Source organism: Pongo pygmaeus, chromosome 4 (assembly GCF_028885625.2).
Source record: "Pongo pygmaeus isolate AG05252 chromosome 4, NHGRI_mPonPyg2-v2.0_pri, whole genome shotgun sequence".
In the NCBI taxonomy this organism is placed as follows: Eukaryota; Metazoa; Chordata; class Mammalia; order Primates; family Hominidae; genus Pongo; species Pongo pygmaeus.
Window position 1 is genome coordinate 163,948,213 of NC_072377.2, and position 17,526 is coordinate 163,965,738.

Sequence of the window (17,526 nt, forward strand, 5' to 3'; positions counted from 1 at the left end):
AAAAAAAAAAATATTAAGAAAAAAAAAAGAGTGTATCAGACACTCAGAGACATCTTTCAATCTTGAGGAGAGCTTATTCTTTTATTATTTTTTGAATGCTACATTGTTCTACAATAAGAATCCATGCTCAAATAGCCTGAATGACATTCAGCTGAACCTACGTTCCCTGCCTGCCCACATTATTTCATAAGCTTTTGGGAAAAAACTAAAATATGTGTAATCTGTCTGTCTGTGCTATCTGCCTTTAACAGGAAGAAGAGATGGGCTCAGTGAGGACGACTCACGGCCTCTCAATTAACCTGATCAGTTCAGCACATTGCTCTCATGAATGACACCTTATCTTAAAATAAGGGAGGACTTCCTTCCTCGAGTAGACACAGGAGCCCCCTAAAGCCACAAAGATGCAGCCTATCAAATATGAGGGCCTCTGCTTCTCCTCCCTCTTCCCAGCTCGCAGGTCAGAGAGACTGGCAGGCCAGGCGCCTGATTGGATTTTGTGTCCTAAGGACAGAAGGCAAGCTCCCGTCTGCCCAGGTGGCCTTGGAGAAGGCTGGGGAAAGGGATGCCCTGTGGGCAACTTCAAGCCCCTTCTTTCAGAGTCAACCAGGCACATGATGGGATTGGGGGTGGGGGACAGGAAGATTGGGGAGGGGGGAGGGAGAGAAAGACAATTCATTAACCCTTCAATCTCCAGAGTACCATGTCAATGCTATACCTGCCTGAAAGAAAAACTGGTGAATTCTGAAGTCTTCTAATAGTATATAAAACAAAGGCGCTGCTTGCACAGGGGTCCTTCTAACACTGATTTCACGTTTGACATAATAGAGGATGGCTGAATTTTTGCCCTGCAAAAATCAAGCCTTTTCCCAAACTCTCTGAAATCTGCTGGTTTGCAAAGGATGCCACATATATGTGTTTTTACAAAATAAAAAATTCCCATTATCATGTGTAATACACATAGTTAATAGAATACATTATTGAAAATATGCTTTGTGAGAATGTCAACAGCAGAGATTTTCACTTGTCTGCTCTGTGATTTACTTGATCAATTAAACAGTTAGGCAATGAGGAGATTTGCATGGTAATTGTGTGAAGATTAACATTTTTAAGTGTAACAAATTTAATATTTTATCTTACATTTTCTGTTCCTCATCATTCTTTAATGGCAGTGCCATTTCACTTTATTGTGTAGTTATAACAAGCCTGTCTTTAGACAGAGAGATGAGACCACCAGATTCAACAACTGCATTTCTAGTTCCTGTCATTCTTTCTTTTCACAAAAACAAACCTAAGCATCTAGTACACAGGAGGGAGGCACTGTGCTGAGCATAGTCACTGCCCTCTTAGGCTTACAACCTACCCTCCAAAGAGCTCATCTACCTGCCTGTGCTCAGCAATACCACAGACAGCTAAAATTAGAATTCCATAGTTGGAAAGGGTCTTAGAGATCTCTTCCTTCAGTCTTAACCAACATGTAGACTGCCTCAAAAGAGTGCAATAAAGCCGTGGAATTTGCCCAAGTTCGATACCTCTGGGTATGAGCTAAAAGGCGACTTTAACCTGGGGATATTTTTCTTCTACATTATGATCCCAGTCTAAAATGGCATTCTTCTATTTTTAAAACATATATATCAATATATTCTTTGTTTATACTTGCTATTACTATTCCAACTATTTTGCGGGGACTGGGGGCAGAGATCAACCCTGAGACACTGAGAAAGCTGCATGAAGCCAGGAACTATGTTTGTCTTTTTCACTGTTATACCCCCAACCCTGAAAACAGTGCATGACATATAATAGAGGCTTAATAAATATTTGTGGAAACAAAACAATGAGTGAGTCTTCATCTAAGGAGACTTAGCTACCATAATTAACTTCAGTAAGGTAATTGTGCTCAAAAGAAAGTCCCATGGCAATGATCACATTAAGAATGAAAATCCACATGGAATATATGATGCTCAAATTGCAAAAGCTACCTGATTTTAAGCCCCTGATATGTGTCAAGCCCAGTGCTAGGTGTTTTAATCCTCACAACGCTTCAAAATAGAAGTGACTTTTCCCATTTTGAAGATGAGAAAACTGAGCCCCCTGAGGCTCAGCTACTAATAAGTAGCTGTGGAGGAACTGGATCCCTTAGCCAATGCACTCCAAAATCTATGCCTTTGCCATCATACTGTGCCTTCTCCCAGATTTCTCTATGGATTACTGATGTTTTTATCAAGCAAATATACAATCAAATTAAATGAGGACATAAGAACTCAAACATTGCTCCAGCAATGAGTACAATAAACAGTGTCATATATGTATATATGTATATATATGTGTGTGTATATATGTATGTGTTTATACATATGTGTGTGTATATATATATATAAAATCCTGAAAGTTAATTGTGACATCAACTAAGAAAGCTGGCTTGGTAAATAGGTTTAGAGTAATACATGAAAATGAGCTGTGGATAGCAAGAAAAATGAAATAAAAGAGACTTTATGAAATACTGAAAACTGTTTTTAGCTGAGCAATTGAGAAAAGGGAAAAAAATCAGTCTGGGAGGTAGGAGATGTGGAGTTTCTAATCACTTGCATTGTCACCAATAAAGTGGATAGTTCCTTAGGCTGTGTGCCTCAGTTTACAGATCTGTCAAATGGAGTCAATTTGTGCAAAGAGAATTTTCTGAAATGGTATACCCTGACGTGCTCTAAAACGCTGGAAGTGCCATTTAGATGTAAGCTACTATTAAACTCACAGTGATCAGGGGTTTTGCTTGCTTTGTTTTAAGGTGCTCATAGACCAGGATTCAGATGCTGGTCTTTATGAGCCAGATCAGGGCACTCTCATTTCTACAGCTACAGGAAGAACAACTCAGTGTTTAAAACCATATTCTGAGACATATCCCATACATCTGACATTAGAATCTGGCTTTAGGAAAACAACAAGACTGCGTAGAGAAACATGGGTTTTCAACTGTTGGTAACGGCTTCAAAGACAACCAGGTGAACTCTTAACCAACTTTCTTTTCTAAAGAACTTTTTAAAAAATGAAAAACAGACTGCTCTCTTTTCATCTTTTTTTTTTTTTTTTTTTTTGGTCTCTGTAGTGTATGTGCGTGTGTGTGTGTGTGTGTGTGTATGTGGTGTGTAGCTAAACCTGATGCAGGTCCATAGTTCTTCAAACTAACTTTCCATCCTGTGAGGGGGCTTCAGCCAATAGTGCACCCAAGACTATTAAAAGTGATATTTTCAGATATTACTAACAGATCAGGATACTTATGAATGAGAAGCACATTAAAAACAGGTGGGGAAAATCTCATTCGTTTACCTCTGGAAAACAATAAATAAATTGCAAGCAGCATGACTGTCTGATATTCAGGTGGAGTAATAAAGAGCTTTAGTCAAATCATGGTTGCTTCAGGAAGGTGGAGGAGGGAACAACCTTTTGACCATTAGAAAAGTTACCCAGCTGGGCTCCTGACTCCTCGGCATGCATCAGCAGAGTCTAAGTCGCGTGCACCACCCGGCACAGGCGGAGAATTCACGGCACTGGCGGGGAGCAGCACCACATGAAAAAGCAGCAGCTGATGTCATGAAACAAAATATCCTATCATTTTACTTTGATAATTTTCAATTCATCAATTAAAAAAGAAAAGAAAAAAAGTTATTTCAGCCTTGAAGACGTCATGTCCTGAGCCCCAGTGTTCACACCCTACAGAAGGGCTCTTCCTACCCACACATGGTATCCATATTAAGTTAATTGAGCAGCAAATGAGCAAAAAAGTTCTTGAGGGATTCTTGATATTGATTAAAAGGACATTTAAAAAAATAAACCCACCACAACCTTTACATGAACCAAAATTTGAGAATGTTGCCAAAGTCCCATAAAATATGTATAATAGTGACAGTGTCCAGATTAAAAATGTACATGGGCAGCTTGATTACTATTTTCTGTTTTTTTCCCGCCCTGGCTCTGAAAGTGTTAAAGAAAACAATAAAAGAACAACTGAGTGTACAGCGTAGGATTTACTGGCATTTACTTTTAATCTATGGCCCTTCACTCTGTAGCTTATGGGGCCTCTGTCAGTCCTTTTTCCCCCTTTATATTTCATGAGGAGCCCCCCATGCTGCTACTGAGAGACAGAGCCCAAGTGTCTATGAGCTTTTTGTCAGGTAAAAAGAGAAGAAAAAGGAAAGGAACAAGAGGAAAAGCAAAGCTAAGAGGCATCTATTAGATGTCACTAGGCTTTTGTATTCATGTCAATGATTCAGGATTAGAGTATTTGAAATAATCTTATTGAGAGGAATCAAAAGGCCCACCGAGTGAGAGGCTGCTCTGTAGCATATGGCAAAGGCACGAACAATATCTTATTAAAGATGTGTTGGCTAACACCATTACTTTATATTATATTACAAAACTATTGTGCCTCAAACAGTTAGCAGGATGGTATAGTTACCGAGTGCCATTTTGGAGGTTATTGTGTAGGATCAAGCTATATAATTTGCCAGCTTGTCTAGTTCAGTCATGACAAGTAGGGTTTAGGCCATGTTTGCAACTGGAACCAAGCACTTCACTTTCAAAAACAGAAATTCCCAAAGCACACAGAAGACCACTCTGTTCCCACTGAAAGTGGAGTACTCATTTCATAGATGGAACGCCAATGGCCTGTTCTTCCCCAGAATCAGTTTAATTAAGTTTGCATCATTTAACATATGTGACACCCCCTGCCCCACCCATGAAAAATGTAACAAAGATTTTTTTTTTTTGCATGACTCCCCTCCCTATTAGGAATATATGCACAGACACACACACACACACACACACACACACACACACACACACACTCAGCTTCACACTTTAGCAGGATTAGGGCAATTAAAATTCTATTATAATAAGTACTGTAACGTTAAAACCTTCTTTTGCTTCTGGACAAAGACTTGTAACTGGAGAAACAGTTTGTGAGGGAGATTTTTCTTCCTCTACCCACACCTTTCAAGGCAGGGAGGAATGAAAGACAAACCTGTACTGTTCACCATATTTCATTGATTGCAATAGGAGTATTGAGGTCACTTTTATATTGTCCTGGATAGTATGTAGTTACATGGTTTGTAAAGAGAGGAATGGGATGGGGGGCTGTGAGAAGGAAGAATTAGTGGTCGATTTCAGATAACATCTCATGCAAATTAAAGTGACCAAAATACCATCTCTTCATGCAGGAACCACTAAATGGAGTTTTTTAAATCTGGTCAATTTTTATTAGAGAGTTAACTGGGTGCTGGCAGGAGAGGGAAATGAGGAAATGAGGGGAATTTATCAATGGAGAGTTACACTTGGAGAGAGTTTTTCCCCCCATTCTAAGCAACTTCTTTTAGGAAAGTAAAAGCATGTTTAATATACTCATATATTCTCATTACAAAATGATTGCGCATAGTTGCTAATGGGACACACAGGGGACTTCATACTGCTTTTCTGTATTTTTCAAGAACTGTTACAAAAGCAAAGTTACGATGACATGGGATTAAAAACCTACACCACGGGCTGACACCCGGGCCATGCTACACATACACACTACTGATTCTCTGAAGCTCCGTTAAATACATTTCTTGGAAGTTGCTGCCATTATTTCCTTTACAGGGAAACCACTGTTGTTCATTATACAGTGTCTGCAATAGTATTATACCATGTAAAAGTACTTTGCATTATGATACATTGTCAGCATATTTGAAATGCATTTTAATGTATCCTGGTTGTGTATTTGGGAATAGCTGATAGCAAATGTAATATAGACTGCTATTAGCTTATTGTATTAGTTATTTTCTTATCATGGTAGCAAACTGCACATAAATGTATGGGGCTCATCTCATATTCAGAATGGTATTATCTGATATGTGATAAAATTTAGAATGATACTCATTCACATAAGTCTCATCGCTAATAATCACATATGAATTCCCACTGAGAAGACAAATGTTTAAACACACTAGGGTTAATAAACAGTCTTAAATTCATGCTCAGCGTCAATGCTGGCTTTTCACTTTTGAAAAAAATGCAAACCTCTCAAACCAACCAAAAACACAATAATTATCCTGCTAGGGCAATTTTAGAGAGTGAATTCCTGCTCCTTTTATTTTAACCAAGCAGTCAAGGTTACAAATCAGGTGGTATAAAATGTTTATCAGAACGCTGAGAAAATGCATTTATACCTCTGGTTCTTCATGCCCCCAGACAGCCATTTGTGTATAGTGCAGAATGATTATGCATCGGTTGTGGTTGGTCCTTCTAAAAACTGGATGAAGACCAAAATAATAAGAGTTGAAAGGGCATTGAAATGAAATCACAAAACTAACTAAAAGCCTCATTTGCAACTTTAATAAAATTATATATTTATGTTCGTGTTAATTGAGGACTTTGTGTGGATGACAAAAAATAAATAAATATTGGAATTTACCTCTGATTATAAAAGACAGAAGAAAGCCATTGTTGAATGGCCCAGATGCCTTTACAATCCTTGGCAAATACATACCACACCCGACCCAATGGTAAAAAGTATGTGGGTGGATGAATGGATGGATGGATGGATGGATGGATGGATGGATGGATGGTTAGATAGATAGATCTCTCCTAACTCTAAAGTTTTTATATTGTTCTACTATTATACATATGGGCATATATGTTATATAAATACATTGGGGTCAATTTAATGAAGAAAATTAGCTTGGTGATAAGACAACACTGCACTTTTCTGAAAAGTCTTACCACAGAACTTACACCTCATAGAAAAAGAATGAGTCTTCAATAAACTTGTTTATCTGAGCAACCATAACATGGTTAAGTTTTTCTGTTCATATGATGTACATCATATAAAATCAACAGGCAAATGGGCATTCTAATATTTTCATTACTGAACATTCTATTTCAGATAATCATAAAACAAACCCAATTCGTGTTATCTAAATGGAAGTGATCTAGATGTGGAAGATCTTTAGACAAATCTGGAAAAAAGAAATATAGGCATTTTTTTTTCCTTTATAGGAGACGCTTGGGTAAGTGTGACCTGAAGTAATTCCAAACAGACTGGGTTTTTCATTTTACAAAATTTGTGTATTTTTTTATGTCACGTGTCAAGGCCTACATCCCATATCTATACATATAGATACAGGAATTCTTAAAAATGGGGGAAAAAGGCATGGTAATTCTGTTAAGATTACAAAAACAAACTCAAAATTCTTAGAAGTACATAAGTTGACAGGCTTTTAACATCCACGTTTTAAATATCGGCTTTGAGGAACCCAAAACTTTTAGGTTACTGGAGCTATATTATATCCTTAAAAAACTAGGTCTAACTTCACACCAATAGGAGAACATAATTTGAGATGGAATTTCATCCTTTTGTATGTCTATCTACTAAAAAAAAAAAAATTCACTTGTTAACAGGTAAGGATTCATTACATAAGGAATGACGCTCACATTGTCACCCTTACTTAATGGTTTATTTCATCAATCGCACTAATTCTAAATTGAAAAAAACAAACAAACATTAAGCTGCCCCCTATCCCGCCCCACTGCAAATAAGCAACAGAAATCTAGCCAGAAACTTCAGGAGTCTATGTGAAAAGAAGCCTCCAGCATACTTTGGAGAAAGAAATGTTTTTATAAGACCATCTGTATTCATCCATGTCATTGCTCAAAGATAGTTTAGGAAAATAAAGAGTTTGGGGAAGCAAATCAAGAATGAATGGTCATCCTAACTAGATATGGAATAACAGTCTGCATACTTAATATATTCAGTTCCAACATTTATTAAAAAGTTTCCATATAGAAAGTGAAAGATTTTTTAATAGATGCAGAAAAACTGGGTTCCCAATTCAGACTACCCTATGTGACTTTTGTCATTATCATCTTTTCTGATTCTTACAAAGTAAACCTAATTAAGAACCTCCCTCATTAGTCTTCCAGAAAAATTAGCACAGCTTATGCTAATTACTCCTGCAAAATTTAATAAACTCGTTGAAATGGGAATAGTCTAATGAGGTTTTATTTATTGAACTAAGATAACTCCAAGGAAAAAGGTTAGGACACAAGGATATCCAATGTGGTAATAAAACTCCTATTTATTCAATTTCTAAACATGAAGTTTATTGCAAACCTTTTAAATTCAAATATTAGTTACTGTGTGAATATGTTAAATCAATCTCCACCTTAATCCAATAACTGGAAGTCATTTTTTGCTTTTTACTTTAACAATAATTACCACACATAGCCCTTTACCTCAAAAATAATGAAATCTGCTGTTATTAGTTCCTGGTTATTTGCTATTAAACATAACACATTTGACTTTTCCCATGTCTATGCAGCTCAAATATCTGGATCACTGAGTGCAGGCTGGGTTATGTGTTTCTTAATCAAGCTATTTGGCACCACACAGAAACTTAACCTGGCATTCAACTCCAGATGTGCACTTCCTACATTTACAGCAATTTTTCTATAAACTTTTTTGAAGTGACTTGACAAATTGTCATGATTGTAAAAAGAATTGGGGTCATATTTTTCTCAGTCTGTACATGCCATAAGGATGAAGTATAATAGAAGCCCCTTTTCTAAATCACAGTTTGCAACTGCTGATTTTGTTAATTCTACTTTTTTGGTAGAATACGCCAGGCTGATGTCCCAAAGTCAGTGGCAGCAAATAATACAGCCAAAATTTAACACAGAAATAGCTTGCCCTGCACAATTGCACTATGACCAGAAAGCCTCTTCTCTCTACCCTATAAATAGTTTTCCTGAATAACCACTGCTAAAAGTCTTTTGACTGATAAAAATAGCAGTGTTCTCCCAAATTCCGAAGGACAAGCAAAGAGAGCTAAAAATTATTGGTGCTCAAAACTTGACTGCGTGTTAAAACTATGCTAAATCCTAACACAAGGATTGCCTGTACCCTCAGCTCTGTAATTGCATATTGTATGCATCTTTTGAAAACAGTTACTATTGCTACTGAATGCAGGCCTCATAGCCTATTTTTACAAAATATTCAGGGATTCGCATCCATAGATCTAAAAGCAAATCAAACCCTAAGCATGTAACACACATATTATGCAATCAGTAATATAGAATCAAATTGGAAACTATGAAATTCAAACACGGTTGCCATCATTTTTTCCCCTTTGCAGCAATTTTATGGAATTGAAAAATCTTTTCTATTTTGCCCTTTCTTGCATAAGTTATTTTCTTGTTGTTATTCTCTTCTCTCGTTGTTAAGAATGGAAGTTTCACATATCAGCACAGACAGGACTGGAGCTTTTAAAACCTTTGGCAACCTGAAGGACAAATAAATTCTGAAAACTCAGATGCAAATAAAAATAGCTAAATGGGGTTTTGCATATCAACTGGCATCACTGCATGAAAAGATAGTTCATCAGAGACAATGGCAACAGCCAGCGAATAAACATATGTTGTGGGGCTTGTGCACATACACTGAGTTTCAGCTGTTTTTAAAGTACTCCTATCTAAAGAGACCAAGATTGGCTAAACACTGTTTTCTACTTTGTCAAACCAAAAGGGAAAAAAAATGAAAAGGATAAATGTCATGAGTAATATCTCCAAAGCCACCAACAGCATAAAGTGCATACTTATTTTGCCTAAATTGTTTGAACTACCCCAGCCAAGAAAAGGTTTTAAGTACCCTTCTGGGACAGATGCAAAGCGGCAACAATAGAAGCCACACTAATGCAATCCAGGTAACACAATCCTGTTTCAAAAACAGGGGCCGGGCTAATTACAGTGCTGCTGAGTCAAGTTTCTTATGCCATCGCAACCCACAGGAACAGGTCAAAATCAAATGTTATTCAAACCACAGTCATATCAGCCTTCTATATCAGAGTCACAGCTTCAAACCAAAAGAAGAACTTAAAAGCTTAACCCATTCACAAGCGAAAAAAAAAAAAAAAAGTCTTTTCATTGAGGGTGGCAAGGTAAGGTTCTTGTCATCATCCAAACCAAAAGGAACTACATGGCAGAACAAAATGCTTATAGTTTCAAAGTTCTGGGGACTATTTGGGCTGGTCCTTTGATCAGTACACTTTCTTTTCAACAGAGGAGGAAGAAAAATGCTTAAAATAACAAATGATATTTTGGAGAGGTAAATTTAAATAAAACAAACCAGCATAAAGGTTAAATTTACTTGTGACTTCATTAATTTGGAGACTTATGTTCAATCACAGAAAAAGCAATTATATGAACAGTATATCTGCTTTTGTAGATAAATATGTTATCCTAATTCTATAGGTAGCACACACATCACCATATCTCAAACTTTCTCATATTTTAACTTTGAATCAAATATACTAATACTCTTATATGGAGCAAAAATGTATATATTTTAGTGAATACTGGTGAGGAATATTTAGTTAAAATATCTGATTGAAATGTAACCTTTATAAAGCTTTTTGGCAATCAATTGGGTTTACGCCTGAAGACTCACATAAGTCAAAATCAACAATCAATCTTTTGGCATAAATTATGATGAAGCAAAGTAAACATCTTGTTTTTTGTTGTTGTTGTTGTTAACTGAAAAGTGATAAAACAAGCCCAAAAAAGGTAGAAAGAAAGATGGGTATTTTTTTCTTTTGTTGTTGTTGTCAAAAATCAATATTGCCGAAACCCAAAAACGGACTTGTGTTCAACCGTTGGTTTCCTCAATGAGGGATCGGTCAGTCTTATTGGCAAGACTCTTTTTCCAGCTAGTACAAGATGCTAGCTCTTTTCCTAGCTGACAATTGACAGTATCTATAAACCTTCCAGGCCATTTAACTCTCAATGAGTAATGCTATGTAACAAATGGTTTATCATACATGTTTCCATATAATGAATTTCAATAATTAAAATGTAAAATGAATATTTGGAATGCGACTTTGCATAATGTGTGCACACTGACTCGAAATTACACCGAACAACTAAAACAGATTTATTGTTCTACAGTGATTTACTTGGTCATGTCAGATTAGCAATATGGATCTGTTTAAAAACACAATAATTAAGACAAGCAGGATAAATTAATCAACTTACAATATGGTCTCATACTGCAATCAAACCCGGCAAAAAACAGTAGAAAATCTTGGTTCACAGATCTCTTTAAGCTACTTTTATGCATAAATAAAACCTTAAAATTTAGATGGATTACGTCCAACAGAACTACTGTAGCTAAAAGTGATAATGATTCAAACATTTTTCAAATAAAAGTTAAATATTTATAAGCACCCAACCACATTTCATAAATCACAAACTCTTATTATTTTATTTCTGAAGCTTCCTGGCACAGCATGAGGATTGAGCCACAGAAAGTCAGGAAAGAAAAAATATATTCCTTTAGGAGCATGAATCAGACAAAAACCGGAGCAATCCAAGGAACAGGCCTCTAAAAGAACATTCCATATGGCTTTCCCAGGAATCAAAATCGCTCAGCACAGCGTAAGTCATGACCAACAGGCAAATTTCAGCCACATGCATTCCTAACCCTTGCCCATGAGCAACACAAGGGCAGGTGTTTCATTATAATGAGGAATAAGAATCCAGTGAAAGAAGAGTGGTCCCTACCTGTCAATTATCACTGGATCTGAGGGAGTCTCATTTCGGTTGCCACAGCTTTTCTTGTCACAACAGCGGCTATGGAGCAAAAGCAAAAGGATTTAGTACAACCATTACAATGTAAAATCATCATTTAGGCAGACAGAAGGCTCAAATTGCTGGGTTGCAAATGCTAGAATTACCACAAAGCCATACCTGGCAATCAACGGATCCCTGGGACAGAAAATTCTATTTGGGTCACCTATGGGTTAATGGCCAGGCTTAACCTCTCCCTGCTCAAAGAAGGAGGTGGGGGAGAGGGGCTCTCCCAGAGCCAAGACTCAGAGCCCCAAGATGGGGTCTCCCCATCACTGCCCGCAGTGCTGGCAGAGTTCACTGTGAAGTGCACTGTTATTACATCTACCCAATGAGAATATTCGAGGTTGTGGGTGGCTCAAACGTTCTTCCCTCAAGATCACACTAATTGTGTGGAACGCATCAATAATGAGGTATGAGTGATTTCTCCCCCTCCAGTCATTTTGTATTAAATGGATTCCTTTTTCTTCTCTTTTCTCCTTTATGGGTAGCATTTCCTTCAACCACAGCCTTTCCAAAAATCCTACAGCTAGAACTGTTTGCTTTTGAACCATTTTCATGAGAATAAATGTAAAACACAATAATTAAGACAACGAAGAGGCAAGATAAAATAAAGTGGAGATTCACATTCCTCTGGCTATAAAAGCCTGCTCTGGCCCCCACTTAAGTTTTCTGGGGGCATTATGGACATTGGAAGTGAAGGTTAGCATAGCTCTGTGAGAGGATGCTCTTTATGTTAGAGAAGGAACAGCCTATGGGCTCAAAAAGTACCCATTACTAAAATCTCCCCTGCCAGTTGTGGCTGCCAGTTTTTTAAAAACTGAGATGCCTTCTAAAGGGTGAACATTTTATGTTTTCGAAAAGTACAATGGTCAACAGAAAACGATCCATCTGAAACTTGTTTGCAAATAAAAACAAGATCTGCACCAGGGGCACACTTACAAAAGCAGTCAAGTAGATGGGGAGGGAAGTCCTCCAAAAGTTATATTTCACCAGGCACCACAAGCAAATATGCACTTCTTGCTCTTACACACACACGTGTACACGGAGAGAGATACACACATACGCGTACACTTACAACTTAGTGAATCATACAGCCTAAATTTAGAGGGCTGCTGGAGAGAACCAAATATTGAACTTCATCTTCAGGACCCAGAAATATACTCCTGGGTAGGGAGTCCTTCACCAAAATTGGAAAGTCTCTTTTCTTGCCATAACTATGCCTCTGAGAAGAGAATTAGTCTCCACTCTTAGGTGTCTTCTGCTTTTCTTTCATATCTTCAGAGAGTAAGAGTAAGAACTGTATCTCCTTTGTCAAAGTCTCGGGTAAAACCGCTCTGTCTACGTTATAGCCTTTCACCTTCTGATTCAGAGGGAACTATTTCCTCCAGGCCTGAGTTCTGCTATATACTGCTACTTTTGGGATGGAAAACCCAAAGTATCTCGATATCTAAGAGACAGATAAAGTAACAAGTAGTTGAAGCAGTGGAAAGTACAAGCAGTTGAAATGCATGCCAGAAAATACATAAAAATGTAACTCCTTCATCCCTGAACTCTCATCCCCTATACCTACATTTCATGGGCTTCTCAGAATAGTATAGTGGTTAAGAACACTGGTTCTGAAATCTGACAGAGCTACCTATGTCAACTTGAGCAAGGTAATCCACCTCACAGGATCTCAGTTTCCTCATCTGTAAAATGGAGCAATTGCAATATCCACCTCTAAGTGCCAGGGAACAGGCTTGAGGCAATAAGGGTATAAAGACTTGGCTTCATGACTGGCCTCACTTAAGCCACAATGAAGCATCATTATCACCCCCTGCACCTACCCTCTTCAGTCCCTTCCTCCTTCAAGTCCAAGCAAATCTGCCCTGTGCTCTGCAGAAGCAGCAGGTCTCTAAAAACAGCCCATCGACAGAGCCTACGTCTCCTTTACCCATGGAGGAAAACTGCCGGGTGAGAAAACCTATTTCTCCTTCATTTTCCTTTTCAAAACAGCAAGTAGGCAATGCAACCTGCCCACAGACCTTCCTGGGAGAAATGTCCTCCAGGAACTCCTCCAACCTGCTTGCTGATAACCATGCACAAGGGTCTGTTTTTCAAGCCTATCTGATTTTCTCCTTCCCCACTACACCATCTCCATCCAAGTCCTTGGACTGTGCAGTGGCTGCCTACTTTTCTGTCTCCACTCTGACCCCCTGTAAGAGCCAGAGTGAGCTTTTCCACATGTCAGTGCTACTGCGCCACCTCACTGCCCAAGACCTTTTAATGGCTTCCCACTGCACTTAGAACAAATCCATGATATGACATGATACCAGACCACCTCCCAACCTCCTGCCCCCTTCCTCCAACTTGCCAAGCTCCTACCTCACTGGCCCATTTCAATCCCTCTCAGTTGTGCCCTGTTCAATCTGACCTCAGGCCGAGACCCTGGCCGACTCTTGCCTGGCGGGCCTCTCCTCTAACCCTTCCCTAGTTAGCCGACATTTTCTCACCCTCAGAGCTCAGCCTATAGCTCCTTCCCCAAAGAGGTTTGGCCTGACACCCCACCTTTAATCTAAATTAGGTTTTTCCTGTTTTTTTTTTCTTTTAAGGCACTTAACTCAATGCAAATTATATTTTTACATATATGTGTGTGTATTTTTTGTTACTGTCTTTCTCCCTCTTCCTATTCTTTTCCTTGAACTCATAGACATTGTAGAGGAAGAAACTATCAATTTTACTTACCTAATGAGTGGCATAAGGCCTGGGGTAGAATAGAAAAGCTCAAATATTAATTGATTGAATAAATGAATAATTTTATGAATGAATGTTATGTATTGGGGGGCAAATACAATCCAGAAGAATAAAAGAGTGACAGATAAATCCAAGGCATTGTTGATGGAAAGAAGGTGCACCTCATCCCACCCCATAGAACAAACCACCTCCCCCAAGCATGCCACACCAGGCCTGAGATTTTTCCTTTTGACTTAAGCACGGTCGTCATCTAAAAATAAAAATGCCCCTGAGAGCAGCCAGATGAATTGAAGCATTCCTTTCTAAGGGACCCAGGGAAATAGGCAGATGCAAAGAGCAGAAGTGTAGAAGGAAATATAGAAATGAAATGGGGAGAATGAAGAAAGGTAGAGAAAAAAGAATAAAGGGCTGGAGGTCACTCAGCACTTACAAAAAAAACTTTAGGCCAAGTATGAAAAATAAGCCCGACATGTCTCCTGTTTCTTGGGTCACATCACTGCATCACATAGTCATTATTCCTGAAATGGGCTACTCCAGCTTCTGTTCTGCACCTCAAAATAGTGCCTGCTACAAAATAATGTCTACAGTATGATCCTGTTAAATATATATATATACACACACACACATATATAAGTCTGGACATACATACATATGTGTGTGTATATATGGATGTGTGTGTACACATACACGTGTATATGGAATTCTGTGCAGCATTAAAAAGAATGAAGGTAGGGTTAGAAGCACTGGCATGGAAAGAAATCTACAGCATATTGTGAATTGAGAAAACCAAGTTGCAGAATACTATTCAGAGTATGGCCCCATTTCTGGGAGAAAAATGAAAGCATGAAAGAGTGAAAGGGAGAGAGGGAGGGGAAGAGATGGTTTTTACAAGTATGGTTCACTCCCTCACTTCATTCAAGTCACTGCATAATGTCACGGCTTTAGAAATGCCTTCCCTGCCAGGCATGGTGGATTACACCTATAATCCCAGCACTTTGGGAGGCCAAGGTGGGTAGATCACCTGAGGTCAGGAGTTTGAGACCATCCTGGCCAACATGGTGAAACCCCCATCTCTAATAAAAATTAAAAAAAAAAAATTAGCTGGGTGTGGTGGTGGGTGCCTGTGATCCCAGCTACTCAGGAGGCTGAGGCAGGAGAATCAGCTGAACCTGGGAGACGGAAGTTGAAGTGAGCTGATATCGTGCCATTCCAGCCTGGATGACAAGAGCAAAACTCCATCTCAAAAAGAAAAAAGAAAGAAATGACTGCCCTAGAGCACTCCAGCTCCTTATCCTGCTTCACTTTTCTTCATAGTACTCACCATGTTGTATTTTATATTCATTTGTCTTTTATTTTCTCTCTCACCTGAATATAAGCCCCACAAAGACAATCATAGACTGTTTTGTTCACCCCTGTATCCCCAGCAACTAGAACTGAGCCTGGCACACAGTATGCCATCAGGAAATATTTTTTAAATGTAGGAACTTCAAAGAGTTAACCTATAGAGAGTGGAACAGGCAGTGGGGAAGAATGGAAGACATGCATTTTATTTTTATATGTTTGCAGTGGTTTGCTTTTTTATTTTTTATTTTTTTTGCACTCCCAGGCTGGAGTGCAGTGGTGTGATCTCAGCTCAGCTCACAGCTGCCTCGACCTCCTGGGGCTCAAGTGATCCTCCCACCTCAGGCCCTTAAGTAGTTGGGACTACAGGCACATGTCAACACGCCTGGCTAATTTTGTGTATTTTTTGTGGAGACTGAGTCTCACCATGCTGCCCAGGCTGGTCTCAAATTCCCGGGCTCAAGCAATCCACCCAGCTCGGCCTCCCAAAGTGCTGGGATTATAGGTGCAAGCCACCACGCCCAGGCTAGTGTTCTGCTTTATATGGCAATATGCTTTTATATTAAAAATTAAAAATCAACCACAAGTGGTGGAAGGAAAGACTTCTTGTAGACTGAGCTGATATCAAGCCCCCTGTGGCTTCCTAGAGCCGAGCAGAGTGAGGACCTCTCCTTTGTTGCCACGATGCTCTTTCCTGCCCATGTGTGTTCTCCCTTTTCAGGTAGAACTGCCCATAGTTCTTTCTGCTAAGCTCAGAAGGACCAAGAGTGAGCACCAACCTCCACTATACACAGGAGGAAACCAGGAAGGAAAAGCTGAAAAGAGAATGAATTCACTTATGTTTAAGGCAGAAGAGGGCTCATACTGAAACAATTCCATAGATGAAACAGATGCAAAAGCACTTAACCGAAAAAGTGACAGTGTTAACAAAAGAAATCACAACGATAATTAGGTCCTCATTACTGTGTGACTGATGGACCTTCATCCATTCAAAGCACTATTTTTTAGGCTCCTACTATGTGTATTGAGCACTGTATCAGGCACAGACTTGGGATTTGCTCTCTCATGCTGGCATCTTGCAAGGCTTGGAGTTTCCTAATTTGCTTTGTTGCCAGGGTAAGATTTTAAAAGCAGGCCACTGTTTACATCCCTTCCAAACCTGCAACCCCAGTGACAGGAGAACAATGTGGCCAGTCTCAGGCGTAAGTAGCCAGCACCTGGTGTGGTACCTACACTGCGGAACGAAATCGGCAGCCCTTTCCTCAGCAGGATCGTGTGTCTCCCAAACAATTCTGCACATCCAGAGAAAAGCAAACTTATGAGTCTCTTTCTTACCAGCCTAACACAGGTGGCGTATTTCTAGAGCTTCATAAACTAGAGCAAGAAACACCTAAATATTCCCAGTCATGGGATCGGCAGATCCTCATCTTAGGGACATGGAACTTTTTCCTACGAATAGTGTCTTTCTCAACAGGAGGAAAGCATCATTTCAAACTTGTAAAAAACAAGATGCCTTACCTATTTCCCTAAAGTGGCTAGAGACTGAGATCTATGATTTATCTGAATAGTCTTATTAATAGTTATAAAGATGATTTGATTTTAAAGAATCCATTACATAAATAGGCTCTTCTATCCTCTCCCTTCCTCCCAAGTCTTAAAGTAAGTGATCCGTCCTCGTCACACTAACTCAAGTACCTGAGCTCACAGGTCCGTCTCATTCTGCCTTACCTGGGACCAGCCCCACCAAGGACTCCTCTTCTGTTTTGCATTTGCCATTCCTCCCTCCCTGGTTAATTCTTTCCT

The 17,526-nt window shown here is 39.0% G+C and overlaps 1 protein-coding gene across 5 annotated transcripts in view; it reads right to left on the reverse strand.

Moving 5' to 3' along the window:
- Positions 1-17,526, reverse strand: part of EBF1 (EBF transcription factor 1) — a 402,487-nt gene that overhangs the window by 365,294 nt on the left and 19,667 nt on the right. For all 5 annotated transcript variants that reach the window (XM_063665324.1, XM_054489697.2, XM_054489709.2 and 2 more), the window contains exon 6: positions 11,581-11,649. In XM_063665324.1, the coding sequence (XP_063521394.1) occupies positions 11,581-11,649 (69 nt within the window). The remainder of the gene's footprint in view (positions 1-11,580; positions 11,650-17,526) is intronic.